The sequence below is a fragment of the Mastigoproctus giganteus genome, chromosome 10 (genome assembly GCF_048544385.1).
Source record: "Mastigoproctus giganteus isolate SK-2022 chromosome 10, ASM4854438v1, whole genome shotgun sequence".
Classification (NCBI taxonomy): domain Eukaryota; kingdom Metazoa; phylum Arthropoda; class Arachnida; order Uropygi; family Thelyphonidae; genus Mastigoproctus; species Mastigoproctus giganteus.
In genome coordinates, this window is record NC_143584.1 from 225780511 (window position 1) to 225803143 (window position 22633).

The 22633-nt window shown below is 35.0% G+C and overlaps 1 protein-coding gene across 2 annotated transcripts in view; it reads right to left on the bottom strand.

The window, feature by feature from the left end:
* Nucleotides 1-313: 313 nt before the first annotated feature.
* LOC150079995 (uncharacterized) overlaps nt 314-22633 on the bottom strand; it is a 113199-nt gene continuing 90879 nt past the window's right edge. Inside the window, exons 8-10 of one of the 2 annotated variants that reach the window (XM_090382342.1) lie at nt 9140-9292; nt 6600-6758; nt 314-1310 (exon numbers count right to left, since the gene is read on the bottom strand). In XM_090382342.1, coding sequence (XP_090238468.1) covers nt 489-1310; nt 6600-6758; nt 9140-9292 — 1134 coding nt within the window. In that variant the 3' untranslated portion in view covers nt 314-488. The remainder of the gene's footprint in view (nt 1311-6599; nt 6759-9139; nt 9293-22633) is intronic. The other variant, XM_090382343.1, reaches the window with a different exon arrangement.

Here is a 22633-nt window from a genome sequence, read left to right on the forward strand (position 1 = left end):
ACAAGGGATGGAAGTCTGTTCCACCAACCATTATGAATACTTGCGCCTACACAACTGTTACCATTATGTCAACGAAACTCACCTACCAGGGGATGCACAATATGAACTCCATTCCTTGCAGATCACATGGAAAAGTAACTTAAATCTTTCTTACTTAAGAAAGTCCTTACAAATAGAAAAGACCAAGAATATTCCAAAAGAAACACAACTTGTCATTATATATATTATGTTTTATTTTGTTTTCGGCATTTCAGTAAAGTAAAAATACACAGCCAAAGTTCAAGGGTGAACTTTTAGAATAATTTCACCTAGTAAAAGAAATGTTGCATTAATTGTGGGGATTCAGATGATTGCAATTTCTGACTCCTATAAAGATCACTGTGAAATAATGCAATTAGTAGCCACTGATATTCCTAAATACTCTTTTCAGGTAGTCAATGACTTATGTCCCATCTTCATTTTTAGCCATTCCTATATTACTTCACTGATCAAGAATTTTTCTGAATCTCCTCACTGTAGAAACCATCTACAGATGAAACATCCATATCCTTTTTCACTATACACTCTGAATTTTGTTGCTCATCAAGACTTGGACAATAAGGCTGAGTTGTAGGATGCGAGGAACTGTTAAGTGTTCCTTCACAAGATTCTTCTGACTTTTTCCATATCTTCTCTATGGAGGGACTAGCTCCAAGGGGAACAGAGTCCCTCTTTGCCGGACAAGCTGATCTTTGGTGTTCATGAAGTTTCACACACGGAATTTGAGCTTGGCATTCTGGACAATTGACAAGTGTTTCCCCACAACATTCTTCCAAATTTTTCAGCATTGCCTCCATGCAGAGACTAACTTCAGAAAGAATATTTGCATCTGCCTTCACCTCATATTCTGATCTATTGTTTTCACCAAGATTTGAACACAAAAGTTCAGTTTCATATTCTGATTCTGGGGCATTGGTAAGTGTTCCCTCAGAAGGTTCTTTGAAAATTTCCTGAATTGCTACTGTGGATAAATCATCTTTGCATGGCGTATCAGTGTTTTTCTTCTCTTGACACTCTAATCCTTTGGGTTCGTCATTATTTGAAAATGGAATTTGAGCTTCACAGTGTGAGAGGTTGATGAGAATTTCTCCACAGGATTCTCCAGATTTGCTGTTCATATCCTTTAAAGTGATACTATCTGTGCAGGGCACATCTGTCTGTCTCTTCACCGGACACTGCAATTTTTGGTGATCATTAAGACTCAAACCTGAAAGTCTGACTTGGCAATCTGGACAACTGATACCTTTCCCAGGACAACTTTCTTTATGTTCCTATGAAAGAGACCAAATATGACTGCTCGTTAACAACAATAATGGAGAGCAATTTATCATAATATAGAACTATTTTGATATCATTAATATTCTTTTTCTGGATATCTGTAGTTATGAAGTCATAATAATGTAAAATAATGACTTATGGCTATTTTTCCCAACAGGTTTAGATGGGTATCTATTTATTTATTTATTTAAACATTTTTGCAAACATTTCAGAAGGAAATGTTCCATATATATTGATACATGTATATTCATATATCAATACATTGATTGAAATCACTAGTTTAGTTGCACATGCAACTAACCTAGTGATTTATTTTTTTTCTGTAGGTATTATCTAACCCTAATTATAATAACCCCAGTATTCAGTCGATTTATGCTGTAAATAAAAAAACGAACTTGACTGAAGTGTGTGGGGAGGCTTATAAAATTATAAAAAAACTGACCCACAATTCTCTTAAATTTTTCAAAGAAAACAAATAAAAATTATTGTACATTTCTGGGTTTTTTTCCAAATCCTATATTCACACCAACACTTAGGTAGTGAAACACTACACGAACTGCACGGAGCAGTTCATGTAGTGTTAGTGAACTATCATTGAGTGAGAGAGAGAGAGAGAGAGAGAGACAGACAGACAGACTTTTACGAACTGATAACCACAGAAATAGGCAAGGGACATTAAATCTTGATGTAAATAAAATTTAATTTCTAATCAAGTTACTCAGGATCACAGGCATGCAAAAGGCAAATTATGGAAAAAACCTTAGGCACATGAATTTCTACACATATTGGTGTTCCACAGACAAGAATCAGATACTGATGAACTTGGCATTTGTTAAAATACTAAATCTAGAGATGATACAAAGGTGGGAAAAATGTGAAAATGAGAAGTACAGTAGCAAGGAATTTTTTTATTATTTTAGAAATAAAAGGAAATTATTATAAGTGCATACTTTAATTCAGGCAAGGTCTGCTAAGAGACTGGAGCTGTACCAACATCTTTCCTATTCATTAAGGAGGCTTTGATGGCAAAATTAGTAATTATAGATCTTCAAGTTTGATTTATGTGCTAGCAAACATTATGAAGTCCTTCATTAAGAATGTAATACAGGGTCACTTGGAATTATAGAGAATGATAGCATGACTTTAATAAGGGGAAGATCATATCTCATTAGCCACTATGAGGTTGTTACAAAAGAAATGGAGTATTTAGTAAAGCTTTTGATACAGGTCCACATAAATGACTGCTATATAAATTGGAGAAATGTGGCAGTAGGAATAAGGTACTATTATGGATAAAGGGATGAATAAGTGATAAGAGAGAGAGCAATTATAAATGGCCACTGCTCTTAATGGAATAATGTTACTAGATCCCACAAGGTCTGGTATTAGGCTCTTTACTGTTTCTAATATTTATTAATGATACTGATGTTTAAAATACTAAATCTGTTGATGGGAAAAGTGTGATTAATGAAAATAATCATAGTATTAACTTTATGCTGACATGATAAGCTAACAGAAATGTGGTGCCACCCAGAAAAAGCAGATGACAAGTTCCACTATGGTATGTATGATGTATTTGTGAAAGAGAGGGAAGACAGAAGGGGTGGCACTTCTTATCAAAAGCAGCCTGAGCATGTAAAGAGCTTTTGCTGAGTCAGAAGTTACACCTGTTAGCATGAAATCTGTGTGGAATCAGTTGGAAGAAAAGATGTAATGATACTGGGAGTAATCTACAGAAATAGAAAATAGATGAGCATAGAATCGATTGAAGGAAGACTGAATGATGAGTGAAGGATATGACACCAGTATCTATATGCAGATGGAATGGGCAAAGCAAGCATGAATGTCTTATTATGCTAACTTCAATCTGCCCCCAATTGACTGCAGTAAGTGGGAGGGAAAATCACAATGGGGAAACAAAATTTTTAAACAAACTAGATGATTATTATTTGGATAAGCATGTTAGAGAAAATACTAGAGATAAGAATATTCTAGACCTCATCATTACTCACGAATAAGATATCACAGGATTTACAGTAAAGAAACCTTTGGCAGATAGCGACCAAGCAGTCACCAGTTGGAATATGAAGAAAGATATTAGCATTTAGCATTAGTAGAGGCATATGATGCAAGAAAGCAAGCTTATACAGCATCAGCCATAAAAAAAAAATAAAAATAAAATTCTCTCATTTCACCCATATCGCAGAGATATTGAAAAGGCACAGGTTTTAATTTCAGAAAAACGGAATATGAGAGTTTAAGGTGTGAATGGCACCTATTAACTGTGGACTGCAGAGGGAGGGTGAATACATTTCAGTTATGGAATATGTTTAAAGCAATAATCACAGATTCCAGAAGGATGCCGAGATGGATAAATACGGAACTGTCCAGTCTAATAGAGCAGAAAAGATAGGATTGAAAGGCTACAGATTGATTAAAACTATTGAAGCCTACAATGGCTACAAGTTGATCTGTAATAGTACCACAGAAAAGGTTTTAGAGGACAAGGCTAAATATTATAAAAAATGGTTAACAGAGCAAATAATGGGAATAAGGAGTTTTTCATATATGTGAATACCAAGAAGAAAATAAATCATGTCAGACCCTTGTGTACTGGGTGTGGGAAAGTCTTAGATAACTCAGCTGATGTTGCTGATAGACCGAATAGGTAATTTTCATTGGTTTTTACTGACGAAAGTACCTTCATGATGAGGAGAAGCTGTGTGAGTAAGGCCAAGACATATGAAATTACTGATTTTTAAATTACAGATGGACTGTTTATTAGAAAAACATTTGAGCCCACAGGCAAGTATGTGCCATCAATTCTGAGGCCACTCAGAATTGATGGCACATACCCAGTAATTTTGAAGGATGGTAGAGGATTGTGATTAATAGATATTTTTTAGATCGGTGCTGAAGTGGGATCCCCCAAGGATCATTTTTTAGTCTACTGTTGTTTCTGATTTTCACATATTGATGATGGGATAGAGGGTATGATGTCAACATTTGTGATGTAAACATTGGGAGTCATTAATGATCAGTGCCAAACAGAGCTCCTTCAGGATGAATTGAAGAGGCTTAAAGAATAGTCAAAAAAGTGGCATAAAAGTGTTTTAATGCAGCAAATGCAAAAGTCTTACACTTGGGAATAGCAACACCAAAATGGCATACACATTTGGCGGGATTGAATTAAAAACAATAGAGGAAGAGAGGGATCTGAGAGTTATGAATCTAAACCGCAGCCAACAGAAAGCCCATGGTATCTTATCAATGATCTATCGAACAACATCCTGTAGGGATGTAGATGGTCACAAACCCACTATATAAGGCAACTGTAAGACTGCATTTGGAATACTATGTCCAAGTATAGAGACATCCGAAAAAAATACCCTAAATTTCTTGAAAGGGTCCAAAGACAAGCAACTCACATAGTAAGATCAATAAAAGGGTGACCATACAAGGAAAGATTTAAATTATGTGGACTACAGAGCTTGCCAACCAGGCACCTTAGAGGGAACTTCACTGAAGTTTAAAATGCTCTGAGAGGAGTTAGTAAAATGAATGACGGCAGAATTTTCACTATGGTAAGAATTACAGAACTAGGTTCCATAAGTTCAGATTATAGAGGAATAGGTCTTTTAACCTGATTAAGGTTAAATAGCAAGGCTCTGAGAGGGATTAGTAAAATGAATGAGGGCAGAATTTTCACTGTTATAAAGTAAAGCAGTAGGTTAATGAGTCGTATTCAAATCGCGGGTGAAGAGGTAGATTAGATAGGAAATTTTCTTTTAGCCAGTAAGTTGTTGATTACCAGAACAAGTTGCATCTGCAGTTGTGGCTGACAGTTTGAAGAAACAAAGGTCAAATGGACATACTCCTTCCTACGTGAGAAGGGAGGGGCATAATTTACATTTTCTTATTTAGTTTTTTTTTTAGCCAGTGCAACAAAAACCTGTGGTTTCTTTGCACTATATGGCCTATACTAATATCACTTGTCACCATATCTTATACACTTATCATCGGATGTCCTTATGATCTGCCATTACGCCTGCAAAATTTTGAAGAACTAGAATTAATTTTTTTTTTAAAATCTTATTATCCCTTACATGTCAGAATTAAGAATAAAATTTTAAAGTTCTCCGTTTTCAACTATTTTTGACTTTGGCTTTTTTGTCCCCTGTTCTTTCTGTCTCTGTCCAATTATATTAACAATTGCTACAGTATTTGTTCTTCCATGTCCACTTTTTTCTTTCTTTTTTGCTATTTTACTATCCTCAGGAACATATTTATGGGCAATTCATCAATGCATCTGCCTGATTATCAGGATTCATAGCAAACTTATATTCTATGATAAATGATGGGAATAAACATTCAGCACATATGACTATATCATCTTCCCTTTAAAATCTGCTTTTTTACATTATTCTGTACACATGCTTCACACTGTTCCTATGAATATTTACTTGAGAATGGCTAATTATATTGTATTATACCACTTGAAATTAAAAAAAATCACATGCATATACAGCTCAAAAGCAAGCCTGCTACATTTTCCATATTTTACAATACAAGGAAAATCTTGTGTATATATATTTTTAAACACTACATTGTATTTCTTTGGGATCTTACTGAAAAACTGCTTAAACATAATTTAGTTTTGCACCACAGTAAATGATATATCTAATGTTATAGTGTTAAGCGTTGCCAGAGTATAACTTATATTTTTGCACAATCTACGTATTTTATGAACATGAACTAGTATTCCTAATGGAAAATTTCTTAACTAGAAAAGAAAAACAAAATTTCAAGTACAAATTCACAAATAGCTTAGTTTTTTAAAAACTGAATTTAATGGCAAAGCTGTAGTTATATTTTATTTATTTATTTTTTTTTTTAAATGTGAAAAGACAGAAAAACTGTTAAAACAGTGGTCAAGAGGATGTGTCAAAACAAATGGAGTCCCATAATAAATCCAGAGGGTTGGTAACTAGGAAGTAAATATCAGAAAATTTACAGGTCAGTTCAGAAAGACCCATTTACACTGACATAGTGATCGGTATGGCATTTGGATGCTAATGATTTAACTTAAATATAATCACATTCAGAAAACCAATTTTTCATCTGATGGTGATATTTAGAGAAATAGGTTTGGCAACAAATTGAAATCAATTATTCTGCCTTCTCTCCTCTCTCTCTACACACAAGTTTCTGGTCACTGTACTTGTATAGAAACATTCATCACAGATGCAATGGATTAAGTTATCGAACAATCTCAAACTTACCTGGATTTCCTTCTTTGGAATTTGGTCTCCACAGTGTGAGCAAGTGACCTTTCTCATTGGACAGTAATGCTTAAAGTGAAGTGGAAGGAAAATTCCAAGTAGTTTAACATTGCAAGCATTACATGGAATTAGTGCAAGTCCACAGTCCTTTTGATGTTCCTGCACAAATGAAAAATTATGGTTGAAATAAGAGTGAAGGGTGCAGTAATATTGAAATTCATCAGTCGTATTATGCCCACCAAGACTGCTAAGTTCTTTTTTTTTTTTCCCTCTCTTTTCTTTCTTTTTTTTTTTTTTTTTTTTAATGAGATGTCCTTAATATCATTGAAAATTATTAAGGAGCAAATATCATTGAAAAATATGGCCCAGAACATGAATGCGACAGCAATGCCAAAGAATGGGGTAATTTTGAAGAACCTATGGATTTTGTTGGTGAATTTAAGGAGTCTGATGATGAATTAGTTGATAAAGTTTTTGTTACCAGTTGTGAAAGCAAATGTATTGGCCTGCACTAATATTGAAAAGGAAACAACTATTGCATTTGATAATGTCTGATGTAGTTAAGAATGCATATAAAGCAAAAAACTGTGCAAATGAAATTGGATTCTTTCTTTAAATTAGATTGATTGATAGAAGAGTTAACTGGTTTATGTTTCCTTTAATATTAAGACTATAATTCTTTTACTACTTTGTGATACTAAATTACATATGTACTCGTACTATATTTCAAATATAGTGTTTCTTTTCTTAGTTTATTTTTATAAATAAAATAAAATCTAAGCAAAATATATATTATTCTTATTACTGTTAGACAAGGCTTTTATTATTGTTTTTATTTTTACTATTTTATTTTATTATTTAATTTATTTGTGTTCTTATTATTTCTTATCATTGTTAGATATACAGGGTGTCCCAGGAGGAAATATTCCAGGAGGTGAAAGGATAGGTCATTTTAAGCAAAAAAGTTCACATAACCATGTGCCCTATCCCGAATGGTTTCCGAGATAGAGGCATTTGAAATATTTATTTTTCAAGTGACAAATTTGGAACAGTTTAAAATAAATTTTCAAAAATATCACCATCAACTTCAATGCACTTTTCTACTCTCATGAAAACATGACGTGTTGCTTGTCAATGTGTATCATCACGTTCCTTTATATGGGCAACAGTGTCCATTATGCGAGCTAGCAGATTATCTCTTGTAGCCACCTTTCTTCTATACACTTCACTCTTCATCCAACCCAATAAACAAAAATCTAATGGGGTTAGGTCTGGAGATCTTGGTGGCCAGTTAATGGTACCACCACAACCAATCCACCAATTAGGGAAAATTGAGTCCAGATGTTGCTTCGCACGTCTGGTAGAATGGGAAGGGGGCCCCATTATGGTGAAAGTACATAGCACACCGTGTGGCCAAAGAAACGTCCTCTAGTTGTTCACCTAATGTATTTTGCGAAAATTGAAGGTAATCAATATTCGATGTTCTAAAATAACGGGACCTATCAACAGGTTATCGATCATACTGCACCACACATTGATTGAGAAACGAACTTGGAAATTTGTTTCCACTGTACCATGTGGATTCTCGTGCGACCATCAATGAGTATTATGTCTGTTGTTGATTCCATTCTGGGTAAACATGGCTTCATCAGTAAATAGTATTGATGGAAGCACTTCACAATTGGCATTTAACCAATGACAAATTCAAGACACGTGGCACTGTCCCCTATGTGAAGATTTTGCACACACTGTGGGTGAAATGGGTACAAGCTCTCTTCATGTAGTGTTCACCATACATGTGTTCGTGAAACACTGAGACGTGCAGAAAGTCTTTGCGTGCTAATTGTAGGACTATGCTGAACCATGTTCAGAATGCATTCCCATTCCTGCACATTTTCTTGACGTCCTCGTTCAGATGAAACATGAGCACTGGGAAGCATACCACTTTCACACAATGTGTTAAAAGCTTTGGAAAACACTATGATCCGGAATTCGACGTGTAGGAAAGCGCCGACAGTATTCTTCAACAGCAGCAGGGGCACTACCATCGCAGAAGCCATAAACATACAGCATATCTGCATATTCGGCATTAGTAAAAATGTGCAGCATTTTTAGCAAACACTTCTACAATTAGAACTGACAACTGACGCTACTCACTGATTCCCTTCTACAGTCACAACAATCAACTGATAACTGGCAACTGACAATCAAAAGGCACAGTCTGATGGGAGTGAAGGAAAATATTGTGCACCAATTTCAAAAAAAATGTACATTAAAGTAGCTCTATCTCTGAAACCAGGATAGGGCACATGTTTATATGAACTTTTTTGCTTAAAATGACCTCCTTTCACCTCCTGGAATATTGACCTTCCTCCTGGGTACACTATATATACAAAAAAAAAAAAAAAAAAAAAATGCTAAAGTTTTGACACTAATGGCTAACCTCATTATTAGAACACATGAAAATTTAGGTGCCATGAACTTTGTATTAACAAGATTCTACTGTGTTCGGATTATATTCCAAAATTACACTAGTTTACCTGAAAACTTTCAATTCGAACTTTTTGTGAGCAGTGAGAGCACCTCTTACAAGTCTTTGGGCACTTTTCATTTACATGGATCTCTAGATTTGTGCGATTCACCACTGCTTTGCAATAGGAACATCTACAGTATCGACAGTTTGATTGGTGTTTCTGCAAGAGAGTGAATACTGTTTTACTATTTTAAGTCTGTCAGGAGTGTGTTGTGGGGGAGAGAATTAATTATAAACAAGTTCCCACTTTTTCAGTTTAAAAAAAAAAAAAAAAAGAATATATATTTATAATGGAAAAGTAGTTAGTTGTTTGTAAAATGTTATTAATCGATCTCATTGCATAAGCTGATATTTTCAGATAAGAATATATATTTCTCACTGTTAATTCCTGATTACACAAAATATCAAAGAAAAAATGACATTGGTTTCAAAAATTTATTTATATGCATTATGAACAAAAAAAAGTCATGGAAACTAAAAAATTTTTTCAATTCAGTTATCAAGACAAGTCAACCAATATTCATTGTTTCTGACTTGTTTATTACTGTATAATGAAATCCTAAGTTTTTACACTGGAAAACATCTTAACTGAGAAAACATCTTAAGGGGAAACAAATAAATATTAATTTTTTAATGCTATTAACATATAAATATAAAAAATGCACAAAGAAACATACTAATTACAAACTACAGAAGTAAACAAAATTACACAAACTTAGTCTCAACTCATGGTCTATTACCATTCTTAAATGCAAGTACTAGCAATGACACACACACACACACACACACACACACACACACACACACACACACACACACACACACACACAATCATCAGTCAGTGGTTATTAATATCCTGTGGTAGTACTATGCTAATTTTATTGTTATTGCACTCTCCTTTTCAATGCCAGTTTAACAAATTTTGAGGCCTGCAGCAATACATTGTGAATCACTTATTGCTATTTAAATTAGACAAGAGTTATTTTTTAATAAAGAAGTATTAATAAGCATTAATTTTCAATTTATCTTTTTTGGTTAATTTTTACTGAAAACCTTGCAGTTGTATAAATCCTATTAAAAAAGTAAGAGATTTACCTCAATCTTTTTCGTGGAATGCTTCCAGTCAATTCTCTCCCAAATGTAACGAATAAAATAAGATGAAAAAAAAAAACGAATTAATGAATTCCCTCACTCATAGAGATACAACCAAATCCAATGCGCAGCGGAATCGAAAGCAGAGAGCCCAACCCGACCCCGAAACACATCAAACCACCACAGCAAGACCATGAGTGTGAGAAGACATTGTGTCAGAATAAATAGTTAAAACTGCTTCCGATAATAAATAATTAAAATTGTTATTAAAATCACAATTAAAAAGATTAAAAACACTTAAAATTAAAAGGATTAAAAGTTACAATTTAGATGAATACTCAAATTAAACGAAATGCACAGCTGTTTCCCTTCCTTAAGCAGACCATGCTTTTCGGTTGAACACCGTGTTCACAGGATGGGAATATTGCAAAGTGTTTGTTTGTGTGTGTGTATTTGACTCTGAAATAGAGAGATTATTTATATTGGCACATGCACAAAAAAGACCAGAAATCCGAAATTAGGTAAGGCCATCGCACATCGATAGAATTTTCATGTAGTTTCATTTCAAGCATTTCGGCGATCAATAATTTTATGTAATTGTGTTGTATATTTAAAATTACCGCTTCATTGAATAGGAATATGCGACCATCATTGACCGCATGAAAAGCCAATTCCGATACATTTGCACGTGACATGCAGACAGAAGCAGCATATTGCTTGACACGTAAATCTAACATGCAGCGAGTGGAACCCTCGTAAAATGAATAACACTGACTACATGAAATTTTGTACACAAGATCATTTTGCTTGTACGCTGAGCAAGAAGGAAGAATTGTGTGATTTTTTTTAATATATTATGGAGCTTCTGCATGGGCCTGGCTATAATTTTGAATTCAGTATTTCTGAAGAGTTTATTAAGCTAAGCTGCCTGTACCATTGTTCAATGTACACTATGGAAATAGTGTGTTTTATTGGTATTATTAATGGGTATCATATTTGCTGTTTTATTTTTAGCCTGTAATCTGATTTGATTTATAATGCAGTGAGGATAGCCTCTATTTAAAAACCTGTCGGTTAGTGTAACAATTTCCAAGTGTAAGGTGGGTTCAGATGTGGAATATTTGTAAACATTGAAAAACTGGTTAAATATAATGGATCTCTTATACGTGAATGGATGATAACTTCAGTAATGCAGGTACATCCCTGAATTGGTGGGTTTTCGGCAAATGCAAAATTTGATTTTTTGCGCATGTCACGTGTGAGAGTGAAATTTAAGAAATTCGGGGCTTTTGTTTCTATCTGTTCCTCCTCCAATGTAAAATGAATCTTGTGTGAATATTATTGAATACCCGTAGAATGTCCTGAGTGGTGTTGTGATCTGTTATAACAAGTATATCGTCAATATATCTCCCACAGTAAGTAATGCGGGGAAGAAACGGTGTTAAATGAATGTCCTCGATATTGGCAAGATAGATTTTTGCTATAAGACTGCTCAGGTTCGAACCCATCAGCAAACCGAAAACCTGTTTGTATATAGTCTCTTTAAACGCAAAATAGTTAGCTTCAAGAAGAAGCTTGATTAATTTAAAAATTTCGTTTTTGGGTAATTTGGTGTGATTTGTCGCGAACAGTTCCCAAACTACATCGAGAGCATAGTTCACATTTACAATGGTGTACAAAGAGGTAACATCTAATGAAAATAATTTATCACGAACACCAAGTGTAATATCTTTAATACTATTAAATAAAGTGTCATATTTTTTATGCCAAACCTTATCAACTGTCTAAATGGTTTAATGATGTTGTATAAGTGAGCAGCTAAGTGTGAAAATATTGAATTTTTGTATGATACCATAGGGCATACAGAAAAACCGGGTTTATGAAGTTTAACCTGTCCAAAAAGTACAGGAATATTGTATGTCCTCGCTTTCAGCTCTTTTAATTGAACCATGGAAATAAAATCACTCTTACGGTTTGCAGTTAGGGTTTTGTTGTATTGGTTTACTAACTTTGTGAATACAGACCGGTCAATCACCCTGTAAGTAGAACTGTCCGATATAATAGAGTCCAATTTTCTAAAATAGTCCGTTTTATCATATAGGGGACACTGTATATTTTATACAGTGTTCCCTTTATTTGCTCTTTGGATAACAATATTTTTGTTCCCTCTAAGACTATGCAATACTATAATTTCATTCATATTAAGTCTGGGTACCCGAAAAGGTTTGGAGTTATTGATTACCTGATTGACTTGCTGAACCAATAAGTCTTTTTGCAGAATGTTGTGGAAAGCATACTCAAAGTCTATCACAAATTGTTTCTTGGGGAGTTTATGAGGGAGTAAATTAAAGTTCAGACCCTTCAACAGGAGAGAAATCTTATCCTCACATAATGCGTATGAAAACAAATTATGTAACTTGTTTATATGTTGCCTTATTATGTGTATGATGTGGGGGAAAATGCATGTAAGCTAGATCTGTGTTATTTCTAAAAATAGTGGACGTACTTCTATGAGCGTCCGCTTGCATAAACATGTCTGGGTTATTGCATCTGTATAAGGGAGGGGGAGGGGGGGGGTTTCGATCCCGATATGAAACTGTTAATAAAGCATTTAACTTAAGCAAGCACCTATTTTTTATGTCAGTAGCCAATGCATCCCACCTTAAATCTATAAAGGATTTTAACACGGTACAATCATTAGAATGTAAATATTTTTTTATTTTATCACGAAGTGCAGCCACCTGAGAATAATAACACCTCTTCATCGCAAAATAAAAATTTAAGGGAGTTTAATAATATGGCGCGACGTAGCAAAAGCTAGTTCTCTAATACCAGGAAACCTATGATTAAAATTAACCCTCGCGATTTTAGGCGATATTTTCATGGAGGCAATATTTCAGAAAAGAAATATGATGTTTTTGTGTGGAATATTTCAGTGTCAATTTGATGTAATTTTGCACCATAGTATATAAAAAAATCTCTCATAGTCAAACTTAAATTATGCGTGTATTATGTCGATAGACTGTTGGGAGAGAGAGTGGAATTAAGGGCAAAGTCAACGGGGAACGATATTCAAATAAGAATTAGTAAAAAATTCAGAGCTACAGGGCTCAATAACTTCCACAATTTTTTAATATATTAAAAAAGTACACGATTTACCTCAATCTTTTTCGTGGAATGCTTCCAGTCAATTCTCTCCCAAATGTGATGAATAAAATAGCAAATATGATATCCATTAATAATACCAATAAAACACACTTTATTTCCATATCATATGTTGAACAATCTTAACAAACTCTTTAGAAATACTGAATTCAAAATTATAGCCAGGCCCATAATATATTAAAAAAAAAAAAAAATCACACAATCAATTCTTCCTTCTTGCTTGGCACAGGTAAATGATCTTGTGTACAAGATTTCATATAGTCAGTGTGATTCATCATACAAGGGTTCCACTCGCTGCACATTAGATTTACGTGTCAAGCAACACGTTGTGCGCAAATGCGCCGGAGTTGGCCTTTCATGCAGTCAATGATGGTCACGTATTCCTATTCAATGTGTTGTATATTTAAAATTACCGTTTCGGTAATTTTAAATATACAACACAATTACATAAAATTACTGATCGCCGAAACGCTTGAAATGAAACCACACGAAAATTCTATCAATGTGCGACAGCCTTACCTAATTTCGGATTTCTGGTCTTCTTTGTGAATGCGCCAATATAAATAATCTCTCTATTTCAGAGTCAAATACACACACAAACACTTCGTGATATTCCCATCCTGTGAACACAGCAATCAACCGAAAAGTGTGGTCTGCTTAAGGAAGGGAAACAGCTGTGCACTTCGTTTAATTTGAGTATTCATCCAAATTGTAACTTTTAATCCTTTTAATTTTAATAGTGTTTTTAATTGTGATTTTAATAGTGATTTTAATTATTTATTATCGGAAGCAGTTTTAACTATTTATTCTGACAATGTTTTCTCGTACTCATGGCCTTGCTGCGGTGATTTGACGTGTTTTGGGGTCGGGTTGCGCACTGGATTTGGTTGTATCTCTATGAGTGAGGGAATTCATTAATTTGTTTTTTTTCATCTTATTTTATTCGTCACATTTGGGAGAGAATTGACTGGAAGCATTCCACAAAAAAGACAGGTAATTCTCTTACTTTTTTAATATATTAAAATATCGTGGAAGTTATTGAGCCCTGTAGCTCTGAATTTTTTACATATTTGAAAACACATCACACACCTAAAGGTTTGGCAACCTAATGGTATTATAGCCCACCTAGCAACCTGTCAAACCTTTAGAAGAGATTAAAGGCAGGGGCTTCTCAAACTGTGGGTGTGTGAGAAAGTTGGGGTCAGGGTGTCACAAAAATTAGTTAAATTCTGCCTCATGCATGATATTTGAACTCAGATGAGTATTTCTAAACTTAGAAATCAATTTCCCATCTATTCACTTTTCTTAGCCAAGATACAGGGGTTCTATGAAGTGCCAACAATACCATATTCTTTAAATTAATTTATGTTATAGAACATTGAGGAAGAGGGAGTAGTAAATCATTAATATTTATTCTGATACTTCATAGAAAATAAAATTCCCAACAATGACTTTTCCTGAATTTTGGTTCGGTATGCAAAGTGAGTATAAAGAATTAAGTGAGCAGTCTATGAATATACTGATTCTGTTTGCAATTCTACAGTTAATGCTATAAAGGGAAAATGTTGATCAAAAATAAATGGAACAAGAGATGAGAATGGCTCTCAAAATTGAAACAGATTTCAGGAACTGTAAAACTATGCAAGCTCATATTTCCCATGAAAAAATATGGTTTTAATTATTTATTTATTATTTTTTTTTTATATTTCCAACGCGACTTTTTAATGTAAGTGGTATATTTACTTCTTCCCCGATCTAACCCAAATACGACCTTTAGTTTTATTCATAAGATTAAATTCATTTATCATTTTAGGGGTCACAATACTGCAAAGTTTGAGAACCCTTGGATTAAGATATCTTTACTCTAATAGTGATTTAGTTTAATCACTAAATGATGTAATACTACATCATTATGCTATAGTCAAATTTTGCGGAAAGTTGAAAGAAGATGAAATATATACAGCAGGCCCCCGTTATAGCGCGGTTCGCTATAACGCTGTTCTTATATTATAACCGGTATCTGACTATAACGCTGTCTCAGATCACTATAACGCTATTTTACAGATTGGATTTTTGGCATATTTAACGAAATCGTTTCATTTGTTGGAGTCGATAGCTTGAAATTGAATACCAAAACAGCATTAAAACGTTTCCCACGCTCTGTGAAATTTTCTCGCACGCTAATTTAATTGCAGTACAGTGACTTGTTACATAGTTCCGAGATCAACATTTTAAAAAATGATCAAGTATATTGTTTGTAATATTTGCGTTATATGCATTTATCTGAAGTCTAGTCATCATTCAGTACAGTATTAGACATCGTGTGAAACGGACAGTTTACTTGAACATTGTATCGTAATTAATGCAACCAACGCAGTTACATTTTAGAAGACATTTTCGAAGAGTTAATAATGGCCGATAAGAATGAAAAAGCAACAACGTTTGGGCGCAGTACAAAGACTATAAATGTAAGAAAAAGACTGAATTTGAAAATTAAATTAGACATTTTGAAGCGAATCGATTCCGGTCAAAGACAAGCAGATGTGTGTCATAATTTAGGACTTGCAAGTTTAACTGTAAGAACAATTATAAAAAAAAATAAGGAATTAATTTTAGCAGCGGGAAAGATAGCTGTTCCACTGCAAGCAACCAGGGCTAGGATTGAAATGGAAAGACTAATTTTATTGAACATAATATCCAATGCAGAATTCATTTAAGTTAATATTATTAAAAAAAAAAAAAAAAAAAAGAGAGAGAGAGAGATTAGCCAATATGATGATCTGAAGAAAACTCACCTAAAAAAAAAAGTGGAACCATTTAAAACTGGTAAGGGCTGGTTGAATAGATTTAAAATCCAGGGAGAAGCCACAAGTGCAGAAGGAGCCGAAACTTTCAAAAAGAACTTGTTAAAATTATTGAAGAGGGATATTATGTGTTATACTTCTCAACAAGTTTATAACATAGATGAAGCAGGACTTTTGTGGAAACGAATGCCTAAAAGAAGTTTCATATTGAAAGAAGAAAAAAACATGCCAGGTTTCAAAGCAGCGAAGGATCGGTTGACTTTATTGTTGGGTGGTAACGCTGCGGGGGATTTAAAATTAATACCCCTTTAAGTTTGGAAGAGCACCAAAGTCAACCCAAAATCGACACATTTTTCATGATTAAATTCATCAATTAAATTCATGATTTTAATTGGAATTTTAAATTTAATTTTGATACGTAAGTACTGTAGTTACCACATAATTATATAGTATGTAATGCAGAATATTTTATATGTACAAATATTTGAATATTAAATATTTTGACCGACATCTGTGCATCTTTTCACTACCGTTTATTATTGATTAGGAAATATCCTATGGCACCGAACGCAACTCACAAATACATATGTTATCTTATGGGAATGCGGAGCTCGCTTAGCGCGGATTCACTTAGCGCTCTGTTTTTATGGAACGAATTATCAGCGTTAAGCGGGGGTCACCTGTATTACACATTTTAGTACAGTTTAATAACCATTACTGCCGACCGGGCTAGCCAGGTGGGTAAAGCGCCTACCAAAGGTCGCGGGTTTGAATCCCGCCTCGGGCTTGGATCAGAGTAGAAAATACAAAAACTTGGGGAGGTGCATTATGGCCACAGAAGCCGATGCGCCAATAACAAAAAAAAAAATAAATAAAAATAACCATTACTAAGTACATCACCAAGGGTGTCAAGACTAATACTCAAGATTCCTAAAAGGTACAAGCTAAAGATTATAATGATTTATGCACCAACATCGAGCCATGATGATGATGATGAGGTTGAAGAAATGCACACCGAAATTGAGTCTTCTAGATGAGCAGAAAACCCACTACACTATTATTATGGGGTACTTCAATGCTAAGGTTGGAAAAAGACAAAACAGCGCAGAAAGGGAAACTATAGGAAATTTTGGAATTGGTGAAAGAAATGAAAGAGGTGAAAAACGTGGAATTTGCAGAATCTCAAGGACTGTCAGTAATGAACACTTTTTTCAAGTAAAGGGTGAACAGAAAGTGGACATGGAAGAGTCAAAATGGATTAACTACTAATGAAATCGACTTCATCCTCACTAACAGAAGATATATTGTGAATGATGTTACCGTCCTGAATAAGGTAAATGTTGGAAGCGATCACAGAATGGTAAGATGTACACTTGATATAGATGTAGGAAAGGAAAGGAAAAACCTGACTCGAGTAAATAATACAAAGGTCTCTGAGATAACAGAAGAGAAGAAAAAGCAGTATGTACTGGAACTTAAGAACAAGTTTGAGCTTCTGCAGACTGCTCCGGACCAAGATATCGACAAGGAATATTACAACTTTCTGAAAGTTTTATCACTTTCAAGAAACCAAGAAACCTATAGGGAAAAAGAAATTAGTCAAGAAACACTTGTCATGATGAACCGAAGACGACAAATGAAAAGCAAGAAAAACACTGACAGGGAGAAAGAGTACATGAGTTATGCAAAGCCATTAGAAAGAGACTCAGAGAGGACATAAGATTTAACACAAGAAAATTAGAACAAGCATTAAGGGAAAACAAAGGATTTAAATCAGCAGCCATGAGAAGTAATACAGAAAGACAAATGATACTGAAACTGAAGAATAGCGATGGTGTACTTATAAACAGCAGAGAAGGCATAATTCAAATAGCAGAAGACTACTATAGAGAATTATACAAGGAGCAGGGGAAGATGGATTGCAAAGTAGCAACACATACGACATACCCGATATTCTTCTTGATGAGGTAGAACATGCATTGAAGAAAATGAAGAATCAGAAAGCCCTGTGGAAAGATGAAGTTACTGTAGAGTTGTTAAAATTGGGAGGAAGAGACATAACACAAAAACTGGCAAGGCTCTTCACAAAGTGCATTAGAAAAGGTGTGTCGCCTAAGCAGTGGAATAATGCAATCATAGTTTTGCTGCATAAGAAAGGAGATAAATCAGAAATTGGAAATTAGAGACCAATTAGTTTGTTATCCCACATCTACAAGTTGTTCACAAGGGTCATTACTAACAGATTAGAAAGAATACTTGATGAGAATCAACTGAAAGAGCAAGCTGGCTTTAGGACAGGATTCTTAACTATGGATCACCTTCACGTAATATCACAGCTAATGGAGAAAGCAAATGAATATAAAAGACCATTATGCCTGTCATAAGTGGATTATGAAAAGGCATTTGACTCCATACAGCATAAGGCAATGTTTCGGGAACTGCAAAGACAAGGCATAGATACCCCATATATTATGATTTTGAAGAAAATATATGAGAGTGCTAACTCCTTTATTAGACTAGACAAAGACAGTAGGAAATTTAAAATCGAGAAAGGAGTTCGACAAGGAGACACAATATCTCCGAAGCTGTTTACTGCTGCCCTTGAGGAAGCTTTCAGAAGATTAGACTGGTCGCAGAAAGGAGTCAATGTGAATGGAGAGTACCTAAACCATTTACGATCTGCAGATGACATTCTGGTCATAAGCCACGATCCCAAAGAATTAGAGGAAAATCTTAATCAGTTATGCACAGTTAGTAAGGATTTTGGACTAAGATGAATATGGCTAAAACAAAAGTAATGATGAACAAGTGATTGAAATGATTGAAAGAGCAGTAATTGAAAAGGTGGAGTCATATACATATCTGGGACAAGTTATTAGCTGTAATAATGATAAATAGCTAGAAGTCAAGAGAAGAATAAATTTTGGATGGATAGCACTCAGGAAATATAGTCACATACTGAAGAGCAATATCCCAGTTTGTCTGAAACGGTAAAATAATGAACCAATGTATACTTCCCACAATAACTTATGGAAGTGAAACTAGGGCACTCACCAAAAGAATGGAAGAGAAGCTGGGAACTACACAGGGAAGAATGGAAAGAATTATATTGGGAATCAGACTGTTAGATAAGAAGGGAAACACATGGATTAGGCAGCAAACTCAAGTAAAGGACATTCTTATCAAAACTAAAACGGTCTTAGGCAGGACACATAGCTCGAAGACATGATGACAGTTTGTTTGTTTGTTTAAGGGCTTTAAGGCGCAAGGACAGCAAAGGCCATAATGTGCCTAAACATGATGACAGATGGACTAAGAAAATAACAGAATAGTATCCAAGAGGAGCTAGAAGAAAACCTGGAAGACAAAGGCAGAGATGGATAGATGAAATTCATGAGTTTGTGGGTAGTAAATGGATGGCTAGTGCTCAAAATAGAAGGAACTGGAAAGTTGCTGGAGAGGCCTTGATCCTGCAGTGGATTGAAAATGGCTGATGATGATGATGAATAACCATTGTTAAAATTACTGATAATCAAACAGTAAAATCAAAAATGTTTTAAGCAGTTATTATTCTTTTTGAAGTAGCACATGAAAAGGCACTCAAATTGTAATTTTCATAAAAAACAAGTAGCAAATGAGAAAGAAATGTTACAACAATTCTCTTATAGCTTGTTTGTTACAGTAATGTTGCCACCTCTCCCTGAATTTAATCTGCCAATGATAATAATTTGTTTCTTTATACCTCTGGAGGGCTATACAAAGTTCAACAGTCTACAAGTTAAAGGTTAAAGGGTATTCTTCTTTTTTTGTTTTGTGGTATTATATGTTTTAAAAACTTCTATAAAAGGATCCCCACTGCTCCAAAAAGCCAAGATAGCCCACAGCTAGTAATTGACAGGTTCTTGTAAATTTTCTGTCACCTCTTGATGGTAATGATTTGTATATAACAGTTTGCAAGAAAACACTTGGGAAACTGGCAAACAGAATCACTTGGCTGCAAAACAATGCACATCCACACACAGCAAATTGATAATGCACAAAAGTTTAGGCTGGGTAATTATGAACACATACTTTGTTATTTGTTGTTATTTGGTTTTTTTTTTTTAGGAGCATTAGCAACTAAGGCCATACTGCTCCGGGAATATGCGGTGGTCATTACCCTGACCTTTCTGCATCCTCCGTATTTGGTGGTGACGGGCTCGAACCCAGGTCTAATCAAGAAGCATGTGCTACGCACTGCTGCTCCTTCCCACCTGGCTACGGAGGCGCCACATACTTTGTAGTTAAGATTTAGTATACAATGATTATCATTAGTTTAGAACAATACAGGAACATCTGGGAAATGCAGAAATCCAAGATAAATAACACATTTCTTGAATTTGATATGCAATCAGCCATATCCTTTCTTTGCTGCCAGTGGTAGTACATTTTTTTTTTTATATAACCAACCAACCAACCAACCTTTTTACAGTTTAAAAGTATGCCCTTTTGTGTGCTTTTTTTCAGCTTATTTAAAGCCTTAAAACATTTCTATCATCTTTTTTTTTTTTTTTTTTTTAGGAGCTGTTGTTGTTATTTGGTTTTTAGGAGCATTAGCAACTAAGGCCATATTGCTCCGGGGATATGCGGTGGTCATTCCCTGACCTTTCCACATCCTCCATATTTGGTGGTGACGGGCTCGAACCCCGGTCTAATCAAGAAGAGTGTACTACGCACTGCTGCTCCTTCCCACCTGGCTACGGAGGCGCCTCTATCAAGTCTCTTCAAAAATGCCTAGATTCCAGACTAATTTATGGAACCATAATTTTTCTTCGTAGGAGTATTTATTTCTGTTCTGACTAATCTTTCTGCTCTTCTCTAGACCATTCTGGCAAATTTCCTAAAATGAATCTTCTAAACCTGCATGCAGTATAGGAAAAAATCACTTCTTTCTCTCTGCCGGAAAAATTTCTGTATTGATATAACTGCCAGTGGTTGCCCTTGCAACCTGCCTGCATTACTCCGGGAACTTCATTTGGATTGTAAAATGAATTCTAGGTCATTTAAATTCATTAACTTTGAATTTAGTACCACACAAATGCAGTACCTTGCATTTAGCAATATTAATTTTAGGCACATTGGCAATTTCAGACCATATTGCACTGTGTACATTGTATATACAAGTGTATATTCATGGACTGATTTGCATGCTGTGCAGGCTGAAACTCACAGGGAACCTCTATTCCCTCCACCTGGAATCTGCTAATTAGTCTCAAATAAAGAAGTCTTTAGAAATTCCTATGGTCTATGATGGGATGCAAACCAGACCTCTCCAAATAACTGTCAAGTGGCAAAATCACCACAAGTGAAATTTTCGTGAAAGAAACAGAGCACAATACCTGCCTCAGCGTTAACCCTGCAATCCTTCCCAGATAGGAGATGCTTCCTTATTCATCCCATAAGACTGTATCCTAATACTGAAGTGCTGGATTAGTGTTAGGGGATGTAGATGAATAATCTAATACACACCTCCCAGCAGCACATGTGATTGCAACTTCCAAGAAGTTGTTACAAATCTAATAATTTGCTCTATATTTGCCTGGCAAAGCACTCATAAATACCTAGATAGTAGATGTAGGCAGCAGTGGCAGTGCCTACATCCCCCACTACCCAAGCATTTCTGAGCAATAGTGTCTACATCCCCCGACTATTCAGGTGTTTCTGGGCACTGTTCCAGGGTATTATGGAGCTACCTATTAGATGTGTACAACTCCCTGGCAGGAAGTTGCAATCACATATTAATAATGTGAAAACTCCCACCCTGTGCTTATACAAAGTGGTTTTATTTACTGCTTAAGGTGTCCATATTATAGAGTTTGTCATACTGATAAATCTGGCAGAGGGCTGGAAGACTGCATCCACAAGAATGAGGAAGCTACTGGCATTGCCAATTTTGCTCAATTTGCCCCTGGTGAACGTTACTGTAATGAATAACATAAGCTTAACCTCTACCCTAGCAATAACACTGATATTATATACCATTTCCTTTTTTGCTTGTGGTTTGAGGTACTCCATAGTGCTACTGTAGGCCTTAATTTCAATAGCAAAAAAAGCATGTGCGTCTACCCTATTAGGCATCTCCGTAGCCAGGTGGGAAGGAGCAGCAGTGCGTAGCACACGCTTCTTGATTAGACCAGGGTTCGAGCCCGTCACCACCAAATACGGAAGATGTGGAAAGGTCAAGGGAATGACCACCGCATATTCCCGGAGCAATATGGCCTTAGTTGCTAATGCTCCTAAAAACCAAATAACAAACATCTACCCTATTATTGAGTTTTTTTATCCTGCATTTTCACAAGCACTAGTAAACTTGGAATATTGTTGCAACACACATTGTTTATTAGCACCAGAACCTGATTAGTTTTTTTTTTTTTTTTTTTTTTATGTATGCGTGGGTATCA